Below are 13,374 nucleotides of genomic sequence, written 5' to 3'. Positions count from 1 at the left end.
TGTTGGAGTCGTGCCTGGCTATGCAGTCATGAGTGAACAGGGAGTACAGGAGGGGACTGAGCACGCACCCCTGAGGGGACACAGTGTTGAGGATCAGCATGGCGGACGTGTTGTTACCTACCCTTACCACCTGGGGGCGGCCCGTCAGGAAGTCCAGGATCCAGTTGCAGGGTGTTTAGTCCCAGGGTCACATACATTATCAATGTTATCCAGATACTAATGCAGTTATGACATGCATACATTATCTTGTTATGAAAGATAACAGTTGATAAATAATGATACCGAACAATGGCTTTAGTAGCACTTCATATGCTTCAAAGTGCTTGGCATTTTAAAGGGGGCCAATCCACATCAGCCCACCCTTGATGTGCAGCATCTACCTTCGTTGAGGGTTAAGGTTAGGATTAAGGTAAGGGAAATTCATTAAAAAGTTGTTAAATCGCTTAATACGTTGGAGCCTAAATATGCTGACTTCTTTGTACAGCTCAGCAGCCATTTTGCGGTAGTTAAGTTCATCGTTTTCATCATCATATACCCTGTTTATCGCCACGGGTGAGTCAAAAACCGGAGTCGATTTGCCCACCATTTTCTTCCACAGTCTTTTATTTGTAAATAATAAAAATGAACTCTTGAATATAAAACGTACACATCAGTAGAGCCACATCTGTTATACAAACAAGAAATGTTGAAGTGAATACTTCTTTCCTAGATATGGTGTTTTGAGTGGAAACTCATGGACTGTAAACAATCAGTATCGTGGAGTAATACCGACAAAGGAAAGGGCAGTGGGCCGCACCGCAAGAGGTTCAACTGAAACGTCAGCTAACAAAACCTTTATGGGTTTTTCAATTCAGTCCAAACCATGATCAAATACGGGGATTAAAGTTTTGCGTTTAAAGAAACAAGGTGGCATGTGTTGCAAATAGTCATGTTGGTTTTGGCTGCTATGAGGAGAAACTGAAAGGTCTGCTGGCTCCCCCTTGTGGTTGGGCACCGCTCAGCGGCTCTCAAAGCACAGGGCAAGGGGCTCAGATGGGTTTCCATAGGACTAGGAATGTTTGGATCGTTTTGTGTGTGTAAATATCGTCCCCCTGACTCGTGTTTACAACGTGTGTGTGTGTTTATAGGTGATAGTTGTATAGTCAGATACACTCATTTGATAATCATATATATCTATATCTTTTATCATTTATGTCATAATTATACTTCATTTACATTAATCTCTGTTTTTATACACACATTCTCTACCTAGCCCCACTGCCAAAGACTATAGTTAAAACACCTAGCTCCTCAGATAGTCAGTTTGCTCAGTACTACGATACAGCACTGTTCTCCAAAGGGTTCAAAAGGAACACAAGAAAAGAAAAAGTCTTTTGGAGACTTCCTAATATGGATATTTATACGCAGAGTGGGAGGTGTGGCCTGGGCGGAGCTTATTCCCCCGGTGTCCGCCCTTGGATGGCGGATGGCTTTTCTGTTTGTATTCATATTCAGTACGAGCAAACTGTACAAGTACATGCAACATACAAGCTGGCCTAAAGTATGTGGAACTAACACACATTTAGTCTAGTCTCTTTTTAAGTAATTCGTCTGGCTTTTGTTTTACAAAAAAATGTGCATGCAGCTTGGGCCGGGGTCCCGAGTCATGCTGCGCCCGCCACACTCGCCGGGGGTGACGAGACCTCTGCTGGTCTGCAGACCACCGTCACTCGAAACCAAATATGCACACAGGGAGTCTGCACCACATTCTCAACTCTAGGCAAATAGAATATAGAATAAAATAGATCTAACCATAATTTGGCCCTTTTTTTCTCTTTCGCAACCATTTGTTGTCTGAAAAAGAATCAAGCTTTTGTGCTTGCTTTGATCTTAGAACAAGTATTGTCTTCACCTGTGCAGTCTCCCTCCCCTAACAGGTTGTGCAATCACGCCAATCCTCACAGATATAGCAATGCCATGACGACCTCAATGCTGAAACGCATTGGGATGGGCAGCTGTCGGCAGGGTATCTTCAACCTTTTCCCTTTGTCTCCTGCACACTCTTTATGGCCTCACAATAACCCATTCACTGATTGGCTACACCAAGCCTGGGCAGACATCCCTTGTGCCCCCTAACAGAGTGGGCTGCATGAGTCCCTTCAATCTCAGGAGCACAAGCCATAACACACTCAACGGAGGGAGAGGAGGAATGGAGAAAGAGGGGACAAAACAGGAGATGTCAGAGAGGAGGAGGATGGATACATTAAAAGGAGGGATGAGAAATAGAAGAGGTGAGACTCAGGAGCAAGGCCTAGCAGCCCAGAGAAAGGAGAGAAGACAGAAGGAGGGAGGCATGGGAAATGATTGTCTGACTTCAGCTAAACTTTGATTGGCTAGTTCTCACTCTCCCTCTCTTTCTCTGTATATCTCTATCTGTCTGGCTTTGATTTGCTTAAGGTTTATCTTGACCCTAGGGATGTGGTCATGCACTCTGGTCAGTTGTGGTCCATTGGTTGTTGTCCATTTGGGATTGTGGTTGCGTTGTGGTCACTAAGAGCGCATACCAGCTGGTCCTGAGCTGTCCAGGGATGTCTGGGATGCCCGCCGCGTAAGCGAGGCTAAGGTAGGGTCCACCAATGAGGAAGGAGGAAACAATTTGTACCAGCCAATCACTGTGCTGGAGAGGTCCAGCTCCTCCAATAGGATCTGTGCAACTCCCATGAAGCATTTGTGATCCAGTCGCCCGTAGTCGCCCCAGACTATTACCTGTGGAGAGGGACAGAGATAAGGCCAAGGACCCACACCTTCAAGCACACACGTACGCATCACACACACACGCACACAGACACACACACACAAGCAGTACAAGTCCCCGGTGTTATTACCTGGAGGACTTTCCCCTGTGGGCTTTCCTCAAACAGCAGGGCCTGCTGGTAGAGGGGCTCCAGGGTTTTACGTGCAATCTTGGTTTTCTTTTTGGCTTTACAGGCTCCGTTATCCAGCAGGTAGGCCTTGACATAGGGTGCTGCAGAGACAGAGTGGTGTGGGGGAGAAAGGTGAGGGAATGGAGAACAGACACACTTATCTGGGATTTTGTGTGTGTGTGTGTGTTTGTGTTTGTGTGTGCTTGTGTGTGGTACCTGGGAGTGATTTGGACCCTGGTTTGGGGGTAAGGCCACGTGCTCTAATCACCTCCACCTCTAGCTGGCCTTTTTTGTCCATCATTCCGATCTGAACATCTCCTGTAAACCATACACGGTATATCATTAGTGGTGTGTACTCAAGGGAATCTAGGCTTCCCCAAAAATTGTACCCCAAAAAATAAATAAAAAACACATAAAATAATGTATCTTTCATCTCCTTATGTTTCATGAGCCTTAATGTACTTTATCTCACCGGACAAAGCATCCGAATGAGTGAAACAGCGCCCCTCTGTCTCTGTAGCCCATCTATCTGATGTCGTCTGGTCAAAGACATTGTTGCCGATCGTAGCATTGAATGTAAGGGAAGCCAGAGAGAATTTGGCCCCCCTTGATAAAAAATATATGAAATAATAGCCAATCAGCGTTGAGATAAACTGAGTGAGCTCAATTGTGAACGGTCCTTGCACACCAAAATAAAGTGTAAAGGGAAGCCAGTTTGGATTTGGCTTCACACCAATCACATCAAATTATAAGCAGTACGTCATTTACACAATTTCTTTTATTTTTGCATCTCGTTGTGTCACTGTCCTCCAGTGGCTAGCAAGCGAAAATCGTTCCTTTCCTAACTAGTGATGGATAGAGATATGGATTTAGACTTGTGGTTTTATTGAATTCTCCCTCCATATTGGCCAATGATTATAACAGCGATACTAATCCAACCATTAGTTCATACCTTGTTGTGCCCCTGGCCTGAGAGGATGGAAGTTTAATATGTAGCTAGATGTAGAAGGCTAACGTTAACTAGCTGGCCTGGCACATCATTGCCCATGAAAGTTAAGTTAGCGAGCAAGCATTTTAGCCAGGTAGCCCAGGACAACAACTAAAATTGTGTACTGTATGACAGAGTGATGAAAGAGAGGAGGATGGCGTTTCTCTACAAGTAGTATGAGTCAACATGTTTTTTCTACTTACACACCCCAGCACAGACACACAGACACACACACTAATCAGTACCATGGACAGCCACCTCATATTTAGCTCATGTTTATTGAACTAAATTGTGTTTGGTATCTTTTAGTTGTCACTGTATTAAACTAAATATAGGTGATTTGATGATGTTGAAGTTGAAATGGTGCTGGAATAGTTGAGGCAGCTCCTGTTTTCTTTTCGGCGGTAACTCTCTGTGGTTCTAAATCAATAGATGTTTAGCAGTCCGAAAATGTCAGAAACATTAACTTGCTTGACCATGCTGTAGGTCTGTTTGTTACATGTAATGTGCTTTGTGGACTTCACCAGACAGAGGTTGCTCTCCGGTTTTGTGCTGAAACAAATGTGTGGTTGAATTTATTCTGCCACTGTGTCTTCTTATTGTCTCGACCTTTAGGCCTCTATATCAAGGCATATGAACTAACAGGTTATAGAGCAAACAACGCAATTATCACAACACACTGTCATGACTGTCCTGACCAGGTCAGGTTACAGTTCACCACAACCCTACAGATTATCTCTCAACCCCAACAGAGGAGGAGAGATCTAGGGGTCTGAAGATGTGGGGGTTTTATGACCCCTCACGCCCCTGGTAAATCTTAGGCCACAGACAAATTCCTTTGTCCTGTTACTATGGAGAACCAGCCTCAGAACATTAAACATGAAATAAAGGGACTTTGGAACAATGGTTTCCGTCAGCCACAATGGTGTTCATGACGATAGATGGAATATGAAAATGTATGTAATTTTTGTTTTGTTTTTAAAGGTTAATAGATGCCGTTATTATGAAAACATTGTAACGTCAACAGTTTACCTAGTATATGTTTGATGTTTATACATTGTATGTTGTATGGAAAATGTCCAAATCAAAGAGAATGTTTTGGTAAAGATGAAATGTGAAGATAGTTGTCTAAAATTGGATTTGAGTCAAATCTAGACCTTGCCCATAACTTGGTACGCCCAGAGAATTGCCCTAAAGGCGGTTACGCCCACTTCTGACACGAGGGTATAAAACCTGTGAGTAAAGAATTGACAGATTAGACTAAGTGACCCAAGCTGCAGCCGAGGTCTAAAAAGTCAACGAACCCAAAACGCAACACAAGTTTGAAGACAAAGAAATCTTTTTCTACCCAAGCTACGGATGAGTAGCTGTGTCTAAGCGGGTGAATTCAAGTCAAACCACCTAGCCTCCACCTCCCATTGAATCGTGGTATCTACACTGTTTCATTCCTACGCTGTGAGCTCTGAGCCACAGAGCTGTCTGTCCTCAGAAGAGCCCTTCCAGAACAAGGACGAGGGAATAGGCTCCTAAGCCAAAAGGACATTGTGAGGACGACCAGAGAAGTGCGTCATTGAGCAGCCTGAGCGGTCTACGCGGAGAATCCACAGAGACCTTCCCCACGTAATTACATCATTATATTCTGACCCATAAGAGCGGCAGTTTGGGGCAAGGCTAGAGTTAGAATAAGCATAGCTGACAAACTCACCCAACTGTATATTTCTCTTTTTCTCTCTCTCTTTTAAATCTCCATTTTGGGTAACACGTGCCATGGTGTGTTGGCCCGTTATACTAAGTTCTAATCAATAGCCTAGAATGTGTTTTTGTGTATGTGTATATTTTCTCATCATTTTAGCTTTCTAGCAAATAAATACTCAACTAAGATTGGTGTGGTACGAACTCATTGGTGAGACCCGGGTCCGTGCAGATTCCCAGATTATGCGACGTTCAGAACGAGATTGTAGAGGTAACTGATTAACTTCTTCGATATAGGGGGCACTCTTTTAATTTTTGGATAAAAAAACGTTCCCGTTTTAAACAAGATATTTTGTCAAGAAAAGATGCTCGACTATGCATATAATTGACAGCTTTGGAAAGAAAACACTCTGACGTTTCCAAAACTGCAAAGATATTATCTGTGAGTGCCACAGAACTGATGCTACAGGTGAAACCAAGATGAAATTTCAAACAGGAAATGCCCCAGATTTTGAAGGCACTGTGTTCCAATGTCTCCTTATATGGCTGTGAATGCGCCAGGAATGAGCTTACACTTTCTGTCGTTTCCCCAAGGTGTCTGCAGCATTGTGACGTATTTGTAGGCATATCATTGGAAGATTGATCATTTTACACTACATCTACCAGGTGCTCGCTTGGTGTCCTCCGTCGCAATTATTGCGTAATCTCCAGCTGCGTGTATGTTTCCATTTGCTTCCGAGGAGAAACCCAACTGCCACGAATGATTAATCATCAAATAGATATGTGAAAAACACCTTGAGGATTGATTCTAAACAACGTTTGCCATGTTTCTGTCGATATTATGGAGTTAATTTGGAAAAAAGTTTGGCATTGTAATGACTGAATTTTCGTTTTTTTTTCTTAGCCAAACGTGATGAACAAAACGGAGCGATTTCTCCTACACAAATAATCTTTTTGGAAAAACTGAATATTTGCTATCTAACTGAGAGTCTCCTCATTGAAAACATCCAAAGTTCTTCAAAGGTAAATGATTTTATTTGAATGCTTTTCTTGTTTTTGTGAAAATGTTGCCTGCTGAATGCTAGGCTTAATGCTATGCTAGCTATCAATACTCTTGCACAAATGCTTGTGTAGCTATGGTTGAAAAGCATATTTTGAAAATCTGAGATGACAGTGTTGTTAACAAAAGGCTAAGCTTGTGAGTGAATATATTTCTTTCATTTCATTTGCGATTTTCATGAATAGTTAACGTTGCGTTATGGTAATGAGCTTGAGGCTATGATTACGCTCCCGGTTACGGGATTGCTCGACGCAAGAAGTTAATTAGCGGCTGTTGTAAAATCGATATTCTGATATTCTTTGAGTTAATTTGGGAAATAGAAACTTATTTTCCCATGGTGCCCCAGGTTAATGAGTTAATAATTGCTTGGTTCAGTTAATCACGCAATTAGAAACTTTTAATCATTCGATGAGCAACAGTCGTCACATTAACTAATACAACGTCACAACAACACACTGTAGGGTAAGTTTGTAATATGGCTTTTTGTCCCTGGCTTGGCTTCCTTAGCGATTTTCCCCACGCATCACTACTGTCCATCATATTCCTTTGTGCCACTCACCCATGGCAGGTGTGGCTAATGTTTGCCGGCCCACCAGTTGGGCGGGGCCAAGGCCATCCAGGAAGTCACTGAACTGACTGTCAACCCCCAGCCTCATCCCCGAGAAGATTAGACTGGAACACACATAAACACACTGAGGTTAGACTACTGAAGATCAGAATAACGTTAGACTGGACAAGCATTGAAGTGAGAATGACACTACCACTACAAACAAAGAGAGAGTGAGGCTAGAGATACTGACTTCCCCTCAGAGCTGTAGCTGTTCATGCTCCCGTCAGTGGAGTCTCTGCTGGCCTGGCGGTTCATGGCAGAGCGGGGGTACTCTACAGCCATGCCCACCTCTGTACTCCGCTGGATCTGAATTTTGTTCTTTTTTTTGCCCTTCTTCTTAGTATCCACCACCACTGCTTTTTATTACACACAACAAATACAACAACAATACATTCATATTACCAACTGGTTTTAATATGGGTGCTGAATACAGGGCTTGTGTATGGTGGAGTCTTGTTTGTATGGTCTGTCTGTGTTACCTTTCTGGGAGGTGAGCTGTGAGGTGCTGCAGCTGCGTCTGGAGGGCAGGCCTACAATGGCCACCACCCGTTGGCTGAGGCTGGAGCGCCGCTTCTTGCCCCCGCCCAATGCTGTATCTGATTGGCTGCCGTCTGTGTGCTCAATGCCATAGATCTCACCACTCACACTGGTGCTCTTCAACATGCTGCGGCCTGACGCACGCATTGCCTTGCTACACACACACACACACACACACACACACACACACACACACACACACACACACACACACACACACACACACACACACACACACACACACACACACACACACACACACACTTTGTAGTCTTTACTGCAACACACAGGTGTGTGTGTGTGTGTGTGTGTGTGTGTGTGTGTGTGTGTGTGTGTGTGGTTCTTTTTACTTGAAGCGTCCCCGGGGTCTCTCTGACTGGATGGATATGTAGCTGGTACTACTGATGCGGGAGGCACTGCTGGTGCGAGAGATGGCTGACACGTCGCTGACATCACTTTCTGAAGACTTGCGGGATACGTTCTCACAGCTGGTTCTCCTCTGGTCCTTATACAGCTAGAGAGAGAGGATTAGAGAGGGACAGGATGAGAAGAAATATTCACATGTATTTCATGCCAATAAAGTTGACTGAATTTAATTATTTTTAATTGAGAGGGGGGATAGAGGAGTGAGGGGTGAGAGAGAGGCAAGATGAATATGGAGAGATGGTCATAAATATGGGGAGTGAGAGAGAGGGACAGAGAGATGGAGAGAGGTCAGATGAGCTCCTGCAGTTTTCAGCATGTTTTTAACAAAATGTAGATTTAGAGTTAGATAAACTTGGATTTTTTTGTCAGGAACATATACAGGATGCTACCCTCTACAACATAACATATACAGGATGCTACCCTCTACAACATAACATATACAGGATGCTACCCTCTACAACATAACCTTCACTCCAAATCAAAACTCAAAACCTACAACCCGATTTTGGACAGAATTACGGAATCACCTGGAAGGCTTACAACTACCAAAGATTATTATTCCAACGCTATACAGCAAATGCTCTGGAAACTAACAAAAACCTGAAAACACCATCCAACCTGGAACTGAGTGAATAATGTTTAGTATGAAGCTATATTTCCATAAGCCAAGAAGAAAATACATTACATTACTTTATAAGGACTGAATGATAATTTAAGACTGCCAAGCTTGATACAACTTCAATTAGCACTGAAGTGTCAAGTCAGAATGTCAAAGCCCTTTAGCCCAACAATGGCAGGAGAGTCACACAGTCTACTCCAACCAAATGGAGAGGCCTTAGAAGCTTCCTCCCGCTGTTCAGAGGTAATTAAAATACAGTACCCCGTGTATGTAAAGAATGATAAGGCAAGAAAAGATCACCAAATGAAGCTCTTTATGGACAATCAAGAGACTTTTTGCTGACTATTATAAAAATGGGAACATCAGCAACCTCATCTTCCACACAAACCATCCCCTGGCATGGCACAGTGCCACTTTAGCACACTACCCCTCTGTTAACAGGGGGGGTGTTAACGAGGGGTGGAAACTCAGGATACTAGACAACGAGGACTCAGCTAATATACGTATATCCCTATAAGTCTGGAACAGTATTGGTACAGGGCAACCTCAAACAGTTTCAGCTGGACTTTCAACTAATCAAAGAATTAGCCCAGCAGGAGAAGCAATCCCTTGAGAAAGATACCCCCACCCCGAACGGGTCAGACCAGACCTCTTATTTATATAACCCCACAGACGAGCAACCCCAAGTGGAAAGTCAACCTCCCAGCACAGAGTACTACCCCCTCAATTAAATTAAGGATACATTTACCCAGCTGGAGGTAAGGCAGGTGGAGCTGGAACAGCAGGTGATTACACTTCAGTCAGCACAGACCCAGACAACAGTCCAGCACAACAACACCCCCTTAACCAGACCCGGAGAGCTGGAGGTGAAGAGAGACATATCTGCACTCTGGACTGTGGTGAGACAACTTCAACAGGAGAAAGAGCAGGAGCAGAAGAAGAACAGAGCACTAGAGGTGAGGATCAGACTGCTGGAAGAGAGGGTGAGGGGGATGGCATTTGACAGAGAACAACCCACTAGAGAGGTGGCAAACCAAGCAGAGAAGCCAGCAGAACAGCCCACCTCAGCTCCCAACAAAAGTCTCGACACCAGAGCAGAACAGTCCACACCAGACCCTGACCATAGCATCGACATCACAGCAGAACAGACAAATGAAGAACCCCAAGCCCAGGGTATCTCACCCCCTCTGAGCACCCCCCCCCCCCCCGTCAACCACCCTGATAGCCCTTCTGACAACCCCCCCACACACACTGAGGACAAACACAAGACACAGATTGTTCTCCTTATGGACTCAAATGGGAAATACATACAAGAAGAAACACTTTTCCCCCAAACACAGTGTGTCTAAACTCTGGTGTCCAAACACCCAGCGCACCCTAGACCTTCTGTCTGAGGCCCAACTAGGTTCACCCAGCCACATGATAATACACCCAGCGCGCCCTAGACCTTCTGTCTGAGGACCAACTAGGTTCACCCAGCCACATGATAATACACCCAGCGCGCCCTAGACCTTCTGTCTGAGGACCAACTAGGTTCACCCAGCCACATGATAATACACCCAGCGCACCCTAGACCTTCTGTCTGAGGACCAACTAGGTTCACCCAGCCACATGATAATACACCCAGCGCACCCTAGACCTTCTGTCTGAGGACCAACTAGGGTCACCCAGCCACATGATAATACACCCAGCGCACCCTAGACCTTCTGTCTGAGGACCAACTAGGTCACCCAGCCACATGATAATACACCCAGCGCACCCTAGACCTTCTGTCTGAGGACCAACTAGGGTCACCCAGCCACATGATAATACACCCAGCGCACCCTAGACCTTCTGTCTGAGGACCAACTAGGGTCACCCAGCCACATGATAATACACCCAGCGCACCCTAGACCTTCTGTCTGAGGACCAACTAGGGTCACCCAGCCACATAATAATACACACAGGCACAAACGACCTGAGAACACAGCAGGAAAGTGTGGCCACAGCACTGAAGGGAGTGCTAGAAGCTTCTTCTTCTACTGCTACCATACAGCGGGTAAACACAAGTATTTCCCGTGACTGTGCCTCAAAACCAAATGTTTCCTGGCCCACCACTCCAACCTGGACTTGAACAGCCTCTATGACCAGGTCCACCTATACAAGGCAGCAGTGCCCACCTTCGCCGGACTCTAAAGGACATCACTGTCAAACTCAGCCAGCTGCCAACACTTCACACAGGAGCAACAGATCAATAGACACCCCGCTCAGACCAGCGAGACACTCTCCCAGACCTGTGGGACAACCCACCCCCACCCCAACCAATCAACACCCCACATAAATCAACCATGCCCACATCCCATTTAGGTCCCCTCAGATCAGACCTATGTCCCTCCTGCCCACCCCATGTACACCACCCCCGCAAAGCGGGCCTTAACATGGAAGTCACGCATACGCCCAGGCCGTGAGCAGGCAAACAGGCCCAACCCCCACTCTTACACTAACCCAAGCCAATGGCATGTACCAGATGCTCAGCAGGCTCTGCTCACACTTACTGGCCTGAGGCCAAACCACATGATCAACATGTGGAACACAAAGCCTTCACTATCACATCCTGGAATATCCAAGGCCTGAGGTCATCTGCCTTTGGCCTTAAGAGCAGGAACCTGGACTTCATCAAATAAATCGGAAATACAGACATTGTCATCCGACAAGAAACCTGGTATAGAGGAGATGGACCCACTGGTTGCCCTCTAGGTTACAGAGAGCTGGTAGTACCATCCACCAAACTACCAGGTGTGAAAGAGGGAAGGGACTCAAGAGGGAAAGCTAATTTGGTATAGAGCAGACCTAACTCACTTCATTAAATTAATCAAAACAGGAACATTTTACATTTGGCTAGAAATTCAAAAGGAAATCATCTTAACAGAGAAAAATGTCCTGTGTGCTATCTATACCCCCCCAATAGAATCCCCTTCGGGGGAAATCAATAATTTCCAGGCCCAGGGACATGTACTAGTCTGATGTGACCTAAATGCTAGAACCGGACAAGAACCTGACACCCTCAGCACACAGTGGGACAAACACCTACCTGGAGGTGACAGCACCCCCCCCCCCCCACCCCCATATGCCTCCCTAGGCACAACTATGATAACATAACCAACAAAAACGGGTCACAACTACTGAAGCTCTGTCGCATGCTGGGTATGTACATAGTCAATGGTTGGCTTTGAGGGGACTCCTATGGTAGGTACACCTATAGCTCATCTCTTGGCAGTATTACTGTAGACTACATTATCACTGACCTCAACCCAGAGTCTCTCAGAGCGTTCACAGGCAGTCCACTGACAACCCTATCAGACCACAGCAAAATCACAGTCTGCTTGAACAGAGCAATACTCAATCACGAGGCATCAAAGCCAAAGGAACTGAGTAACATTAAGAAATGCTATAGATGGAAGGAATGTAGTCCGGAAACCTACCAAAAAACAATTAGGCAACAACAAATTCAAGCCCTTTTAGACAACTTCCTGGATAAAACATTCCAGAGTAATAGTGAAGGTGTAAACTTGGCAGTAGAATATCTTAACAGTATATTTGACCTCTCAGCTTCCCTATCAAATCTAAAAACCTCAAATAGAAAACTGAAGAAAATTAATTACAATGACAAATGGTTAGAGGAAGAATGCAAAAATCTAAGAAAGAAATTGAGAAACCTGTCCAACCAAAAACATAGAGACCGGAAAACCTGAGTCTAAGCTTTCACTATGGTGAATCACTAAAACAATACAGAAATACACTATGGAAAAAGAAGGAACAGAATGTCAGAAATCAGCTCAATGTAGTTGAAGAATCCTTAGACTGTAACCACATCTGGAAAAATTGGAAAACACTAAACAAACAACATAAAGAATGATCTATCCAAAATGGAGATGTATGGGTAAACCACTTCTCCAATCTTTTTGGCTCTATAACAAAGAACAAACAGCAAAAACATATACATGATCAAATACAAATCTTAGAATCAACTATTAAAGACTACCAGAACCCACTGGATTCTCAAATTACCTTGAATGAACTACAGGACAAAATAAAAACCCTCGAACCCAAAAAGGCCTGTGGTGTTGATGGTATCCTCAATGAAATGATAAAATATACAGACAACAAATTCCAATTGGCTATACTAAAACTCTTTAACATCATCCTCAGCTCTGGCATCTTCCCCAATATTTGGAACCAAGGACTGATCACTCCAATCCACAAAAGTGGAGAAAAATTTGACCCCAATAACTACCGTGGGATACGCGTCAACAGCAACCTTGGGAAAATCCTCTACATTATCATTAACAGCAGACTCGTACATTTCCTCAGTGAAAACAATATACTGAGCAAATATCAAATTGCATTTTTACCAAATTATCATACGACAGACCACGTATTCACCCTGCACACCCTAACAAATCAAAACAAAGGGCAAAGAATTTCATGGTTTGTTGATTTAAAAAAATACTTTGACTCATTTTGGCATGAGGGTCTGCTATACAAATTGATGGAAAGTGG

The 13,374-nt window shown here is 44.4% G+C and overlaps 1 protein-coding gene across 6 annotated transcripts in view; it reads right to left on the bottom strand.

Moving 5' to 3' along the window:
• Positions 1–585: 585 nt before the first annotated feature.
• Positions 586–13,374, bottom strand: part of LOC115135125 (regulating synaptic membrane exocytosis protein 1-like) — a 73,291-nt gene continuing 60,502 nt past the window's right edge. For 4 of the 6 annotated variants that reach the window (XM_065023207.1, XM_065023203.1, XM_065023206.1 and 1 more), the window contains 7 exons: positions 8,141–8,304; positions 7,733–7,944; positions 7,444–7,609; positions 7,203–7,315; positions 3,120–3,221; positions 2,865–3,004; positions 586–2,745 (listed from right to left, as the gene is read on the bottom strand). In XM_065023207.1, coding sequence (XP_064879279.1) covers positions 2,530–2,745; positions 2,865–3,004; positions 3,120–3,221; positions 7,203–7,315; positions 7,444–7,609; positions 7,733–7,944; positions 8,141–8,304 — 1,113 coding nt within the window. In that variant the 3' untranslated portion in view covers positions 586–2,529. The remainder of the gene's footprint in view (positions 2,746–2,864; positions 3,005–3,119; positions 3,222–7,202; positions 7,316–7,443; positions 7,610–7,732; positions 7,945–8,140; positions 8,305–13,374) is intronic. The other 2 variants (XM_065023202.1, XM_065023205.1) reach the window with 1 other exon arrangement.

The sequence above is a fragment of the Oncorhynchus nerka genome, linkage group LG10 (assembly GCF_034236695.1).
Source record: "Oncorhynchus nerka isolate Pitt River linkage group LG10, Oner_Uvic_2.0, whole genome shotgun sequence".
Classification (NCBI taxonomy): domain Eukaryota; kingdom Metazoa; phylum Chordata; class Actinopteri; order Salmoniformes; family Salmonidae; genus Oncorhynchus; species Oncorhynchus nerka.
The sequence above is the reverse complement of the archived record's forward strand: the minus strand, read 5'-3'. Positions and strand labels throughout refer to the sequence as shown.